Source organism: Myotis davidii, unplaced genomic scaffold (assembly GCF_000327345.1).
Source record: "Myotis davidii unplaced genomic scaffold, ASM32734v1 scaffold524, whole genome shotgun sequence".
Taxonomy (NCBI): Eukaryota; Metazoa; Chordata; class Mammalia; order Chiroptera; family Vespertilionidae; genus Myotis; species Myotis davidii.
Genome location: NW_006299263.1, coordinates 1,901,374 through 1,915,746, shown reverse-complemented (window position 1 = coordinate 1,915,746; position 14,373 = coordinate 1,901,374). Strand labels below are relative to the sequence as shown.

General features: G+C 41.3%; 1 protein-coding gene across 1 annotated transcript; it reads left to right on the top strand.

The window, feature by feature from the left end:
* The first annotated feature begins 6,552 nt into the window (after positions 1–6,552).
* Positions 6,553–9,776, top strand: ZNF425 (zinc finger protein 425). Its single transcript, XM_015571150.1, is given in 12 exon segments — positions 6,553–6,674; positions 7,757–8,115; positions 8,118–8,474; positions 8,477–8,526; positions 8,529–8,616; positions 8,619–8,636; positions 8,639–8,699; positions 8,701–9,066; positions 9,068–9,096; positions 9,099–9,216; positions 9,218–9,405; positions 9,408–9,776. Coding segments are annotated over 12 exon segments (1,992 nt in total). The 3' UTR covers positions 9,644–9,776.
* The last annotated feature ends 4,597 nt before the right edge of the window (positions 9,777–14,373 follow it).

Genomic DNA, 14,373 nt, shown 5'->3' with positions numbered 1-14,373 from the left:
CCAGCATAAAAACCACGCTGAGGAAGATTTTCAAATTCTTTCAGCTAAAGCTTGTCTCTGGGATTGGAACCAAGGTCTGCTTGGCTCCAGAAATTTAGGTTCTTTTTTTTTTTTTAAAAAAAATCTATTTTTATTGATTTCAGAGAGGAAGAGATAGAGAGAGAGAGAGACAGAAACATCAATGATGCGAGGGAATCATAGATCAGGTACCTCCTGCATGCCCACACTAAAAATGCATTTTGCAGAAAGAAAGAACATTGAAAAAGGGAGTGCCCTGAACATGCGGGGAATGCAGCTGAGGTACATGCTCTTGAACCAGGAATCAAACCCTGGGCCCTTCAGTCCACAGGCCGAAGCTCTATTTGTTGAGCCAAACCAGGTAGGGACAGCAATTTAGATCCTGGACTGTGTTCTGCTGAAGATCTTTCATTGAGATCCTCCCTTTTCCAGAGAAGTGATTGTGATTCATTTTAAAGAAAGGTCATGGGATTTTCCCGTGACTTCAACGAATCTGGTAAAGGAGAGTTTGGATGATGATGGTCACAGCAAGTAAGATGATGGGCACAGCATCTTCTTCATGACAACATCCTGGTGAAAAGAAATCAAAGCATGTCCTGTTTTTGTTTGTTAACAGTTTTGCATTAGAATTTTTGCATATTATTAAATGTTCAACTTTTTTGTGACACTTAATATTTTCAAAGATAACTCTTTGTAAGCCGTGAAATCATATGTACTGCCTGGTCCTATTTCTGTAAAATAATAATGATGTATGTACATTTGCATGCATAACGATGTGGAAAGTTGACTCAGGCATTTCCTCTGCATGGTTGGAATCCCAAATGTTACTTATTGCACTTATTTATTTGAATAGGTTGTAAAGAAAATTCAAGCAGTGAAGATAACACACAGTTTACCTCTTATACTCCCCAAAGAAACCATTGCTATAGAGTCCCATAGTCTACCCAAAATACTTCTTACACACAATCATGTGTCTATGTATAAATTTAATTATTTATATAATTATGGGTATTCTTCATGTTGTTTTTCCATATCTGAGTTTTCTCACCTCTTTTGATTGAAGAAACCTTATTTTTCAATAGAATTTAAGAAATGATCCAAAAGGTTTAGGGAATGAAAAGTGGTGTAGGCATCAATTTTCACATCAATGATGTGTTTTGTTGATCTGTGCTTATTTGGCAATCTTTTTCAAGATGTTCTTTTCTTTATCTATTGTTGACTATTACAGATGTCCCCCATTCCCACTATTTTAACCACCTCCACCCATTCCCCCTCCCTCTGGCCATCACCAAACTCTTATCTGTTTCCGTGGGCTATGCATATATGTTCTTTGGCTAATCTCTTCACCTTCTTTCATTGAGTGCCCCCTACATCCTCCTCTCCTCTGACCATATATAGTCTGTTCCATGCCTCTGGTTCTATTTTGTTTATCAGTTTTTTTTTTCATTATATTCCACATATAAGTGAGATCGTATGGTATTTGTCTTTCTCTTGCTTATTTCACAAAGCACAATAATCTCCAGGTCCATCCATGCTGTCACAAAAGGTAAGAGTTCCTTCTTTTTATAGCTTCGTAGTATTCCATTGTGTAAATGTACCACAGCTCTTTTATCCACTTATCTACTGATGCACACTTGGGCTGTTTCCAGATCTTAGCTATTGTAAATAATGCTTTTATGAACATAGCGGTGCATATATTATTTCGGACTTGTGTTTTGGGAGTCTTAGCATATATTCCCAGAAGTGGGATCACCGGGTCCAAAGGCAGTTCCAGTTTTAATTTTTTGAGCAAACTCCATACTGTTTTTCTCAGTGGCTGTACCAGTCTGCATTCCCACCAGCAATGCATGGGGTTCCCTTTTCTCCACAGCCTCGCCAGCACTTGTTTGCTGATTTATTGGTAATGGTCATTCTGACAGATGTGAGATGATATTTTTTAAAGTGTAAATTGTTTAAAGTTTCATGTTTTAAACTATAACACTTAAGTGCATGGTTGGAATTACATATATATATATATATATATATCTGTTATGGTCAACCAATAATCTATTATGGGGCACTTTTTGCTCTGGTGAACAATCCAGAAAGAGCGATATGGGCTGGCTGAAAGTGGCTTTGAAGTAAAAAGGCAGGCGGACTATTGGAAGAATTCCAGAAAAAAAAAAGCAAAAGTGCTTACAGGCAACATGAATTAGCAACTCACTTCTTTGTACATCAAAAAGAATGCACAGGACTGGCTGAGGATTGTGATGAATATTCCCTTCTGACCATATTGTCACTCATCATCATTGTTTTTGACCAAATTGCTTATCACTCTGACAGTCACAGATCTGGGAACATAGCCATGTAGTTGGAGAGTCTAATCAAAATTTAAAATGTCTGCTCATCAAAAGATGCTCTAAGTGCTTCTTGCCTTGTACCAGTTGCCTACACAATAGGCTATAGAGCAGTGATTCTCAACCTTCCTAATGCCGTGACCCTTTAATATAGTTCCTCTTGTTGTGGTGACCCCCAACCATAAAATTATTTTCATTGCTACTTCATAACTGTAATTTTGCTACTGTTATTAATCATGATGTAAATATCTGATATGCAGGATGTATTTTCATTGTTACAAATTGAACATAATTAAAGCATAGTGATTAATCACAAAAACACTTTGTAATTATATATGTGTTTTCCGATGGTCTTAGGCGACCCCTGTGAAAGGGTCGTTCCACAGGTTGAGAACCGCTGCTATAGAGTAACTTGTTACTGTCCCTTCTATTCCCAAACAACTTTTCTCTCCTAGGGTGACAGCGGTGGGGCTCTGGTTTGCCAGAAAAATAACAAAAGCCCATGGTACCAGCTGGGCATTGTCAGCTGGACTGTGAACTGTGGCGAGAAGAATGTGATTGGAGTGTACACGAAGGTGGCTAATTACCTGTTATGGATGTTCGAGGAGACCACAACAGCAGGAAACTCCTTCATGCCTGATCCAGACTCTGGGTACAATTTGCTTCTGTCACCATCGCCCATCTTGTTACTCTCTTTTGTGATGCTTCGGTTAACCCTGTGACTAAACACTGTATTACCTCAAAACCAAGTGTCCTTCTCAGTTTGTGGAGTAAGGTCGAGGGCGCAGTGAAGGCTGTGAGGAGAGATTCACATATGATTAGTTGTACCTGAAGTAATCATATACATAGAGGGGCGCTTAAAAAGAAAGGTCCTAGAAATACAATGGGAAAGCAACACATTGTGAATGGGTTATGGTAACCAAGGCACCTATGGAACCTGAAGCAAACAAAGAAATGAGTAACATACTGGGATGGGTAGCACAGAATCAAAGGAAGAGCAGCACAGACTTGGGAGGCTGTTCTAGCAAACAGCTCTAAGTGGGACTTAATGTGGGGTGCATTTGGGCCATCAGGAAGGGTGGGTAGACTCTCTATCCTTCATACAGTCAGCCATGAGCAGAATTCCTCCAACCAGGCTAGACATGCTAAGTGGCATTCTACTCTTCTGAGGCAACTCAGAACAGTTTTGAAGAGAGAGGGGAAAGCGGTAGAGTATTCAAAAAGATGTGTGTATTCCTTTGAATTTGCCTTTAATGGAATTCATTGAACTGCGAACAAAGATGTAAAATGAAAAGGAAAATTCGACCTTTGTGCATATGCAATTTGAGAGGGGAGAAAAGAGGATGACATTTGTCTTTCTCTGTCTGACTTATTTCACTTAGTGTAATACCCTTTATGTCCATCCATGTTGTCACAAATGGCAAGATTTCATTTTTTTCATGGCCAAGTAATATTGCGTTGTATAAATGTACCACATCTCCTTCATCTACTCATCTAATGGGCACATGGGTTGCTTTCATATCTTGGCTATTGTAAATTACATTGTAATAAACATAGAGGTGCATATATATTTTTGAATTAGTGGTTTTTACTCATTGAAATTATACCCAGAAGTGGAATTGCTGGGACATAAGGTAGTTCTATTTTTAACTTTTTAAGGAACCTCCAAATTGTTTTCCGTGGTGGTTGCATCAATTTGCAATTCCACCACTAGGTGGGTAATAGAATTATCAAGGAGAATCATTTCATAAATTATGTAAATATCTAACAAATATTGTACACCTGAAACTAATATGAAATAATATTAAATGTCAACTGTAATTGAAAAATTAAAAAAGAGAAGAGGAGGAAAAGATAGTTTATCTACATTGGCCTTCATCAGCTGCATCAGAACAGGATAGCTTGGCTGCCTCTGAATCTAGAGAGAGGGTGATTGGAGCAGCATTTAAGTGGGTAAGAACGGAAAGAATCAGTATACAGTTATGTTTTGCCAAACCTGCAAAGTTACCACAGGAATTTTGGCTTATTGGTAGGCAAGGAAATATGTCCAGGAGCAGATGGGTTAGGGTCCCGGAGAAGGTAGGTTTAAAAATTTCCTCTTGTCCAACCAGTGTGATCAGTGGTTGATCATGGACCTATTAACCAGGAGTTCATGGTTCAATTCCCGATCAGGGCACATGCCCAGGTTTCAGGCTCGTTCTCCAGTGTGGGGTGTACAGGAGGCAGCTGATCAATGATTCTCTCTCATCACTGATGTTTCTCTCTCTCTCCCTCTTCCTTCCTCTCTGAAATCTAGAAAAATATATTTTTAACAATTTTCTCTTTTTGTGAAGAGGCAGTGATGCAGCCCGGCCTTCCAGTTGAGAAGCAGAGGCTGGAAGAGACTGAGGCCCAGGTCTAATGCCCTCACTTCAGGACAACAGGCTGACAGAGAAGAGGAAACAGGCAGGCCCCTCAGCCAGACTCCTCTGAAACGAAGTCTGTGCAAAAAAGGGGCTGCTTTTTGTCAAACTATGATGTTTATCAATCCTGAAAGGAAGAAGTGAGAGATCAGATTAGGGTTTTCCCCCTTCAAATTAAGGTATAATTTAAACAGAGAGATATGCCTCGATCTTAAGTACATTATTTGATGAATTTTTTAAAATGCTTATAGCCATGTAAACCCACACTCCTATCAAGATATCAAGCACTTCCGTCACCATGGAAAGACATTTTAAGTCCTTCCCCTACCAACTCCATCCAACTTCTTGCTTTTTTCACTGGGAATTAGTTTTGCCTGTTATAGAACTTTATATTAGTGGAATAACAGTATGTACTTTCTCATGTCTGCTTCTTAGTTTAACATAATAGTTTTGAGGTATATCTATGTTGTTGCATGTGTGTGTGGCTCTCTCCTTAATACTGCTGAGCGGTATTCCACATGCATCTTGATGAACACCTGAACTGTTTCCAGTTTGGGGCTATTATTTAAAAAGGAAAATGACTATTAAGGGTCTTGTGACAAGTGTTTTTGTGTAGATGTTTCTATTTCTCTTGGGTAAATACCTAGAAGTAAAATTTGGGGATCATATGGAAGAAACTGACCATTAAACAGGGACACCCACATTGGAATGTTACTTGAACAAAATAGAAAATGTGTTGTATTAAGCCTTTAAAATTTTGTGTTACAGCAAGTCGTGTTACCATATTTACCAAACTCAGCATACCTGACAACCTGTCTAGCAGCTGTCATCTGAGAAGAGGGGCAGTGTTAGATGCTGAGGTTGAAATGGGCATCAGTGATTAATATAGAGGTAATCCTGAAAAACCAAAGTCATCCTGGAAAGTCAAAGGCCAGAGGTGTTGACTATTAGAAGTATGGTGGACACAGCAATTGTAGTAAGTAACAGGACCGGGAAAATCATTGTAATAGTGTGAACAGCAGGGATCTTGGGCAGTGGTCACTAGTAATGGGGTCCCTAGCAAGGAAATAAAGCTCACTAAGGTCTTAATTGACATGTTAAACCAAAAACAGATTACATGTGATGAGTAGAGGCCTCCTTGAGCACAAGTCTTGAACAAACACTTAAAAAAACAAGACCCCAAGATCTTTAAGTAGCTGATAAACATATATAAAATGTTTTATACATATTAATTATCTAGGAAATACAAATGAAAGCCACAATGAAATAACTCTATTACTTTCCAGAAGGACTAACATTAAAAATATTGGTAATGCTGAGTGCTGACCGAATGTGATGACACAGGAACCCTCATAGGCTGCTGTTGAGAGGACAAATTAGTACAACCCCTTGGAAACAACTCTGGCTGTTCCTAAAGACGAAGCTGGCATGAAGCTGCCTCTTCTGCCACAGGAAAGAAGGATTCTTCCATTCCCATTTCCCCAGAAGATGCTGTATATCTGCCTCCAGCCAAGTTCGAAACATCAGTGTTCTTCTAAAAGGGTCCTTTTGCCCACCTCAAAGCTAAATTAGGAAGCATGACATGTTCTGGGCTGCCATAGATTTTCCACCTGAACACTGACCTTGGCTCTGTCTTCTTTAGTGGGACCAAAACCATCTGTGAAGGGAGATTCCAATATGCAGGCTAAGATCCCCTTGACCCATTTTTAAAAATCTCAGTTGCTTTGGTTGGATAGTCACAAAAAGAATGTAAAGGTACGCCCTCCTGCACAGTGTCAAGGATATAACCCTGCTAAATGACAGAGATGGAAGGAGGCAAACCCTATCCTCTGTACTTTCTGTCCATGTTTGTGCTTAACCAGGCCTTGGGCACAGCTGCAGCCAAGGTTAGTGCTAGTGCAGGGGCTGCCGACCTTGAGTGAATCATCACTGTTGTCCGACTCCAACACACACATTGAGAAGGACAATTAGTCTTGAGACAACAGACAATGTAATCACTGATGTAACAGGAGCAACACAAAATACCAGCATGATAGATGCAGATGGTGCTAGTACATGAGAGCAATTACAAAACATTGTGAAGAGGAATTAAAGACCTAAAGAAATGGAGACATATCATAGATCAGGAGACTCAAAATTATCTCAACAACAATTCTTCCTAAATTCATCTATAAATTCAATGTAATCCCTAAGCTGATCCTAAAATATATATGGAAATGCAAAGGACCTAGAATAGCAAAAATAATTTGAAATAGAAAAATAAAGTTGGGGGGCTGGCAGTACCCAATTTCAAAACTTACTATAAAACTACAGTGATCTAAAGAAGATAGCATTGGCACAAGAATAGAAATATGGATCAATGGAACAGAACTGAGAGTTCTGAAATTTAGGGTCAGTTTTTTAAAAAGATGCTAAGATAATTCAACCAAGCAAAAGTTAACCTTTTTAATAAATGGCTTTCAGACAATTGAATAGCCATAAGTAAAAAACAAAATAGCCCTTTCTGGTTTGGCTCAGTGGTTAGAGTATTGGCCCATACACTGTAGGATCATGGGTTTGATTCATGTGCCTGGGTTGCAGGTTTGATCCCTGGCCCCAGTCAAAGGAGGCAACCCATGGATATGTCTCTCCCTCATCTTTTTATCTTCTCTTCTCTCTCTCTCTCTCTCTCTCTCTCTCTCTCTCTCTCTCTCACACACACACACACACACACTTTCTTCCTCTCTTTCTCCTTCACTTCTGTCCCTCCTTCCCTTCCATTCTCTCCAAAAATCAATGGAAAAGGATTAACAAAACAAAACAGAAATATTAACATAGACCCTCGACTCACACTATGCACAAAAATGAACTCAAAATGATCCATATACGTAAATTTTAAAGCTAAACCTACAAAACATCCTAAAGAAACATAGAAAAAAGTCTTCATGACCTTCAGTTAGGCAAAAGTTTTTAGATACAATACCAAAAGTATAATCCATTCAAATTGATAAACTGAATCAGGGCAAAAGAGGAGGAGTCCCATTTAAATCGTTTCCAAAAGCAGGGCTCCAGTGCTGCCTTACCAGGGGAGGAAAATAAGATTTTATCAGATCAAAGAGCTGCCTTACAAGATCTCCAAGAAAGAGAGATTCTGCATAAAAATGTCAACATCACAGCATCTAATCAGGATGAGAATGATCTATAGCATAAGGCGATGGGTCCCCCAGGTCACCTGGAAGTTCCAGCAGGGCCGAGCTTTTATTCCTGCTTTGTCTTCCACTAAAAGAAAGACTTGGTAAAGTACAGAAGGACCCACTCCAAGGGCCAGCCCTCTACATATCCCAAGTACAAGAGCAGAAGGAGCTCTGACCTCAGGTGGAGTGGATGGTCCTGTGTAAGAAACAGCGTTTCCAATGTGGTGAGTGCGAGAAGAGCTACTGCATGAAGTGCAGCCTGATTGCGCACCAGGTCATTCACACGGGGCAGCGGCCCTTCGGGTGCCCCGAACGTGAGAGGACCTTCTGGTGTAAAGCCTCTTTGAAGAAGCATCAGTGTTTGCACAAAGGTCAGAGACCATTTTCCTGCCAGGAGTGTGGCAAGGGTCTCACCCAGCAGTCCAAGCTCACTGAGCACGTCAGGGTGCACACTGGGGAGAAGGCTTTCCAGTGTCCACGGTGTGACCGAAGCTTCCGCCTGCAGATGTTTGAAGGCCCGTCTTCGCCTGCAGTGGGGAGAAGGCCTCCCATTGTCCAGAGTGCGGCTGGAGCTTTTCCCGGAGGGAAGGCAGCTGTGAAGGCCTGCCAGGTGTTTACATAGTGGGGAGAAGCTGTTTTCCTGAGATCACTGTGATAGGAAATTCACCCACAGGGCTAGACTCACTGAGTACGAGTTCATACTGGAGAGAGCCCTTTGAGTGTCCTGAGTGTAAGAAAGCGTTCTACCTAAAGAGAAGCCTAAAAGCCCACCTGTCAGCACAGCGGGGAAAAGCCCTTCCCGTGTCCAGAGTGTGAGAGGACCTTCTCCTGGAAGAACGCCATGAAGGCCCACCAGCGTCTCCATAGCGAGGAGAAGCCATTCTCCTGTGCACAGTGTGGCAAGAGGTTTACCCGGCCCTCCAAGCCCACTCGCCTCAGCCGAGTCCACAGCAAGCAAAGGGAATTCTCTTGTGCCGAGAGCAAAAAGAGCTTTCCTCGGCAGTCAAGGCCCACGGAGCACCTCAGGGTCCACACCAAGGAAAAGCCATTCTTCTGTGCTGAGTGCAGCCAGAGCTTCCGCAGACACTCACACCTCACTGAGCGCAGGTGGCTTCTCAGTGAGGTGGATCCTTTCCAGTCCTGAGTGTGGCAAGAGCTTTTCCTGGAAGGCTCCATGCAGTTCCACCAGCGGATGCACAGCGGCGAAAAGCCATTCCCCTGTAGCAAGTGCAGTAAGGCCTTTACTCAGCAGTCTCAGCTCACTGAGCACATGAGAATCCACCTGGGGGAAGCCCTTCCAGCCTCCCGAGTGCAATAAGAGTTTCCGTCCCAAAGGACATTTGAAAAGCCACCTGCTCCAACACAGTGGCCAAACCCCATTCTCTTGTGTTAAGTGTAGCAAAAGTTTCACTCGGCTAAAGTACCGGCTCACAGACCACATTCGAGTTCACTGTGGTCCAGTGTGTGACAAGAGCTACTCGTTCCGGGGAGTTTGAAGGTCCATTTGTACACGCAAAGAAGACAGAAGCCCTTCAGGTGTCCCGAATGCAGCAAAGGCTTCCTCCAGAAGAGAAGTTTGAAGACCCATCTGCACCATCACAGAGGGGAGAGGCGTTTTGCTTGTGATGAGTGTGGAAGGAGCTTCACATGCCTGGGGGCACTCAACACCCATAATGCTCCATCGCATGCCAGGGAAAAGCCCATCAGTCTCTAGGTCAAGTCACACAGAGAGTGAGCTCTGTTGGCTCGCTCTGGCTGAGTCAGGATAAAGAATTCACAGAACACTGGCTTCAGACACATGGGCCAGATGCATAGGAGACCGGGTGTGACGCCTCCTTGACAATGGTTCCAAGTAATTTAGGCATAAGATAGTCAGGCATCTCCCCTCTATAATCCTCACAGGCAAAGCCTGCCAATCATGGAAGGAACATTTTATTCTGTTCTGTTATTTTATCCACTGTTGTGTCATCCAAAAGCATGATAATGCCTTCATTCAATTCTGAACCCACAGTCTCGGTGAAGAAATGTTACAGATGGAATTGTTTTCCCCCAAATGCCTCAGTGTGCTTTCCATTACTGGGCTGCCTTATTTAATTAAGGTTTTCCATCTTCTCACAGAGTGAGTTTCATTTTCTCTCAAATGGTGAGAGGACATCTGTGTCTTGTGGGAATTTCTCTATATTGCTCAAAATAAATGTCATTTACCATCTCATTTGTTTAAAAAAAATCAAAACTCTTTTGCTTCAAAAGTCACCAACAATAAAATGACAAGTCAAGCCAAAGACTGATATAAAATTTTGTAAATCCTGTATCTAATAAAAGACTGGTATGCAGAAAATACAAAGCAGTCTTCAACTCAATAATAAGAAGGCAAACAACCCAACTTAAAGAAAAAAATGGACAAATTATTTAAGTAGACATTAGAGAAGATAAATGAATGGCTAATAAGCATATGAAAATATACTCAACATCACTTGTTATTAGGGAAGTGCAAATTAAATTCACAATGAGATATCATTATACACCTACCAGAAAACATATAATTAAAAAAGACAACAACAAATACTGGCAAGGATGTGTAAGTACTGAAACACTCCTAGTTTGCTGTTGGTAATACAAGATAACAATTTGGCATTTCTTAATTCTACTCCTAAGAATCTATCCAACATGTATGTGAATGTTCTTAGCACCACCATTCAGTAGAGCCCCAATAAAAGATAACCAGGATTTTGATTAACTGGTGGCACATGGACAAACAAATGTGGTATATCCATACACTGGAATATTATAAAGCAACAATGGAATGGACCTCTGATATGTTGTACAGCATAGATGAATGTCAAAACCATGATGCCAAGTGAAAGAAGCCAGACACATAATACTGACTACTGTATAAGTCAATTTACACAAAATAGTCAGAAAAGGAATATTAATGGAGACAGAAATCAGAGGCTGAGGTGGGAGTGGTGATTAACTAACTGCAAAGGAGCATAGAGAAACTTTCTGGGATGATGGAAAAGTTCCCAAACTGGATCATAGTGATGGATGCACAACTATAAACTTACTAAAATAAAAAAGATCGTTGTACACTTACAGTGAGTAAATATTTGATATGTAAATCATACCTTAATAAAGTTTAAAATTTTATTGATTTATTGATTGATTTCAGAGAGGAAGGGAGAGGAAGAGATAGAAACATTAATAATGAGAGAGAATCATTGATCCACTGCCTCCTGCACACCCCACATTGGGGGTTGAGCCTGCAACATGGGCATAGTCCCTGTCTGGGAATGGAACTGTGACCTCCAGGTTCATAGGTCAACTCTCAACCACTGAGCCACACCAGCCTGGCTGTTGAAAAAATTTAAAGCCAAAATTCTTATGAAGAGATAACAACTCAGACATTGCTATACACATTCAATGATCAACTTTTGATGGAAATTAAATTAACTTCGCGCTGTCTTACAAAATTTGAGAGCTGTGTTTGTTGTCATTCTTAGGGACTTTTCAGGGAGCCCAACTATTAGGGGTTTTTAAGCAGCAAATGAGATCTTCTAGGATCATGGGTCAAGGAAGAGTCACAGAGCTTCCTAGTACCCATGGGGGGGGGGGTGAGATAAAATGCTTCTTCCTGATCGATTCCAGGAACCTCTAGAATTAGATAATTTTAGAGCACAGGTTTTTCCCAAATGACCATCTAGCTAGAACAAGGGATGGATCCAAGCAGATGGTTTGAGCCCGGGAGGTCTCATATCGGCTTTTGAATCCAGTTGGCTTCCTCCAGTAGTGCTGTCTCAGAAACTTCTATTCCCTGAAGTTCTCACTGTTGGTTGCTGAATGCTTGTTGAAGATATACTTTCAGAAATGAATGAGGGAAGTAAAACTCAAGTCTGCAGAAGCCAGTGTGGTTTGAGCATGGAAAATTACCTGTTATGTTAAGCCAGCGGTTCTCAACCTGTGGGTCGCGACCCCTTTGGGGGTCGAACGACCCTTTCACAGGGGTCGCCTAAGACCATCGGAAAACACATATATAATTACATATTGTTTTTGTGATTAATCACTGTGCTTTAATTATGTTCAATTTGTAACAATGAAAATACATCCTGCATATCAGATATTTACATTATGATTCATTGGTGGGGGTAAGGGGGAGAGATCAACCAATGGACGTGTAGGCATGCATATAAGCCTAACCAATGGACACAGACAACAGGAGGTAAGGGCATGAGTGGGGGGGATGGGGGAGTAATGCGGGGATAAAGACACATATGTAATACCTTAATCGATAAAGAAATTTTAAAAAAAAGAAAGAAAATTACCTGTTCTTGCCTTGCTCCCAGGAAACTTGACGCAGTTGGGAAAAGCGTGCTCTGGTTCTGGCCATGTCACTTGCAGGGCATGTGACTTTGGGCCAGGTATTTAACTTTTCTAAATCTTAGCTTCCTGGCTTTTGTTGTTGTTGTTTTTTTTGCTAACTTCACCAAGTTTTTAATCTTTTCATTTGTTCTGTCCACCTTCCCTCCATTCTATTTAACATATTTATTATGGTTCATCTAAAGTTCCATACCTGGTGCCACCAATGTCTGAATCCTGAGTGATTCTGACTCTATTCATGCCTTTCAGTCTGCTTTGAGTGGGGTACAGCTTCACCAGCCATCTTTAGGACAGTGTTTCCATAATTTCTTTCCTATTATTTTACATTTTACCTTCTGTGTTCTTATATTTAACACATCTTACTGGTACATAGTTGGTTTTCTTTTTCATCTATACTTGGCAATGCTAATGTCTATATGAGGTACATGTTCTTGTTTCTTTGTAAGGTTAGTAATTCTAATTTTTAATTTTAATTAAATGTAATTCAAATACTCGACATTGTGCATTTAGAAAAAGGAAAGAGAAAGAGGTTCCATCCACAGACTGTTGCTTCCACCTGAGAAGAGTCCCCTGCCCTATGTTGGCTGATAAATTAAAGGGCTGATCACCTCCATCCAGTCAGAGGCCAGCTGGGTCCTGGCTGCCTTTGCAGTCAGACCTCAGACAGGCTCAGTCTTTCTCTCTCTGATCCTTATTTCCCAGGCATGGCCTTTGCCGTCCTGATTGAGAGCCTGGCCTGTATCAAACTCCTCAGCCTTGAAAGTCTACAGGAGAGCTGAGGTGTCCTACCTACATCTCCAGCTTCTCACCTCAGGAGCTTCAACCTGGCTCCTGTTTTGGGGAGGACAGGAGTGGTGATCTTGAGGCAGGTTCCTTCCTGTGGTGGGTCTTTCTTCCCTAAGCATTGGAGACAGCACGGCAACTCCTGTCCTTTAACTTCATGTTAGCCTAGCGTCTTGCCAGTCATTCATTCAGCTTGAAATTGTGCACTTGGGGCCTCTTAAGTTTCCGGTTTCTCTTCCAGATCCTGCCACACCTGAGAGCTTTACTGGTTTCTCTCTATTCCTATGAATGGCCTCTTTCTGAACCAAGTCTGAGCCTCAGCCTATATTGACAATTGGCAAATGTCCCCAGGGAAGAGGAGGAACAAAAACCTGTGGGCAACTTGGCAATATCACCTCATTTTGTAACAGTGTTGGTTCTCTGAAATATGTAGTTCCTTTAGTTCTCGCTGCTCTCATAACTTTCCTATGCTGTGATTCCAAAAAAGAAAAATTATTCAGGTTTTTCTGTTGATACAGTGGGAGTACTGGTCTACCATAACTTACGGTATACTACCCAGAAGTGAAAATGGAGAAATTAGTTTTTAATCCATTGGAAAGCAAAATTCTCTGTCAATATCCTCCTTCCCAAGTTCACAGTATCCATCAGGATTTTTGCTTCAACGCAGCTGATGGCCATCTTCAATACAATATTTTTTTTCTCTCTGAAATATTAGTCATAGCATGTCATTGCTATCCTCTTAAAGGGCATTGGGAGGAAAAGAAGAAATATGAACCTAGACTCTTAACAAAAGTTAGCAAGGAAGGAGAGAGATACTCATAGGTAATAAAAATTTTAAATGGCGTAGCAAAGAATGGGCTGGAGTAGAAATTGTCAGGTTGTGGTTTAACACTAGATTCTTCCCCATACTGGGTTACAGTGGGCGAGCCATTTCTTTCTCTCAGTCTTAGTCTCCTGGCATTTGAATTAAGGTTTGTTTGGCACTAAAACCTATTCTTTACTCACTATTCCAATGCTGTCACCTGGAACATACGGGAGCCCTGACTTAGCTCTTATCTGTCCATTTGAAACAGCTCCCAATGTAATAGAAGTACTAGAAGGGCAGTGTGGTTTTCTGGCTTCTGTGGAAAACAGATAAATGACCTCTGAAGTAATTTCATCAGAGCTAGAGTGGAATGAGAGGGCTCAGGATTAGGGAGACGTCAAAAGTGCTGAAGACATAAAGATCTACCTTACTATGTCGCCCTGACCGGTTTGGCTCAGCGGAGAGTGTCGGCCTGCGGACTC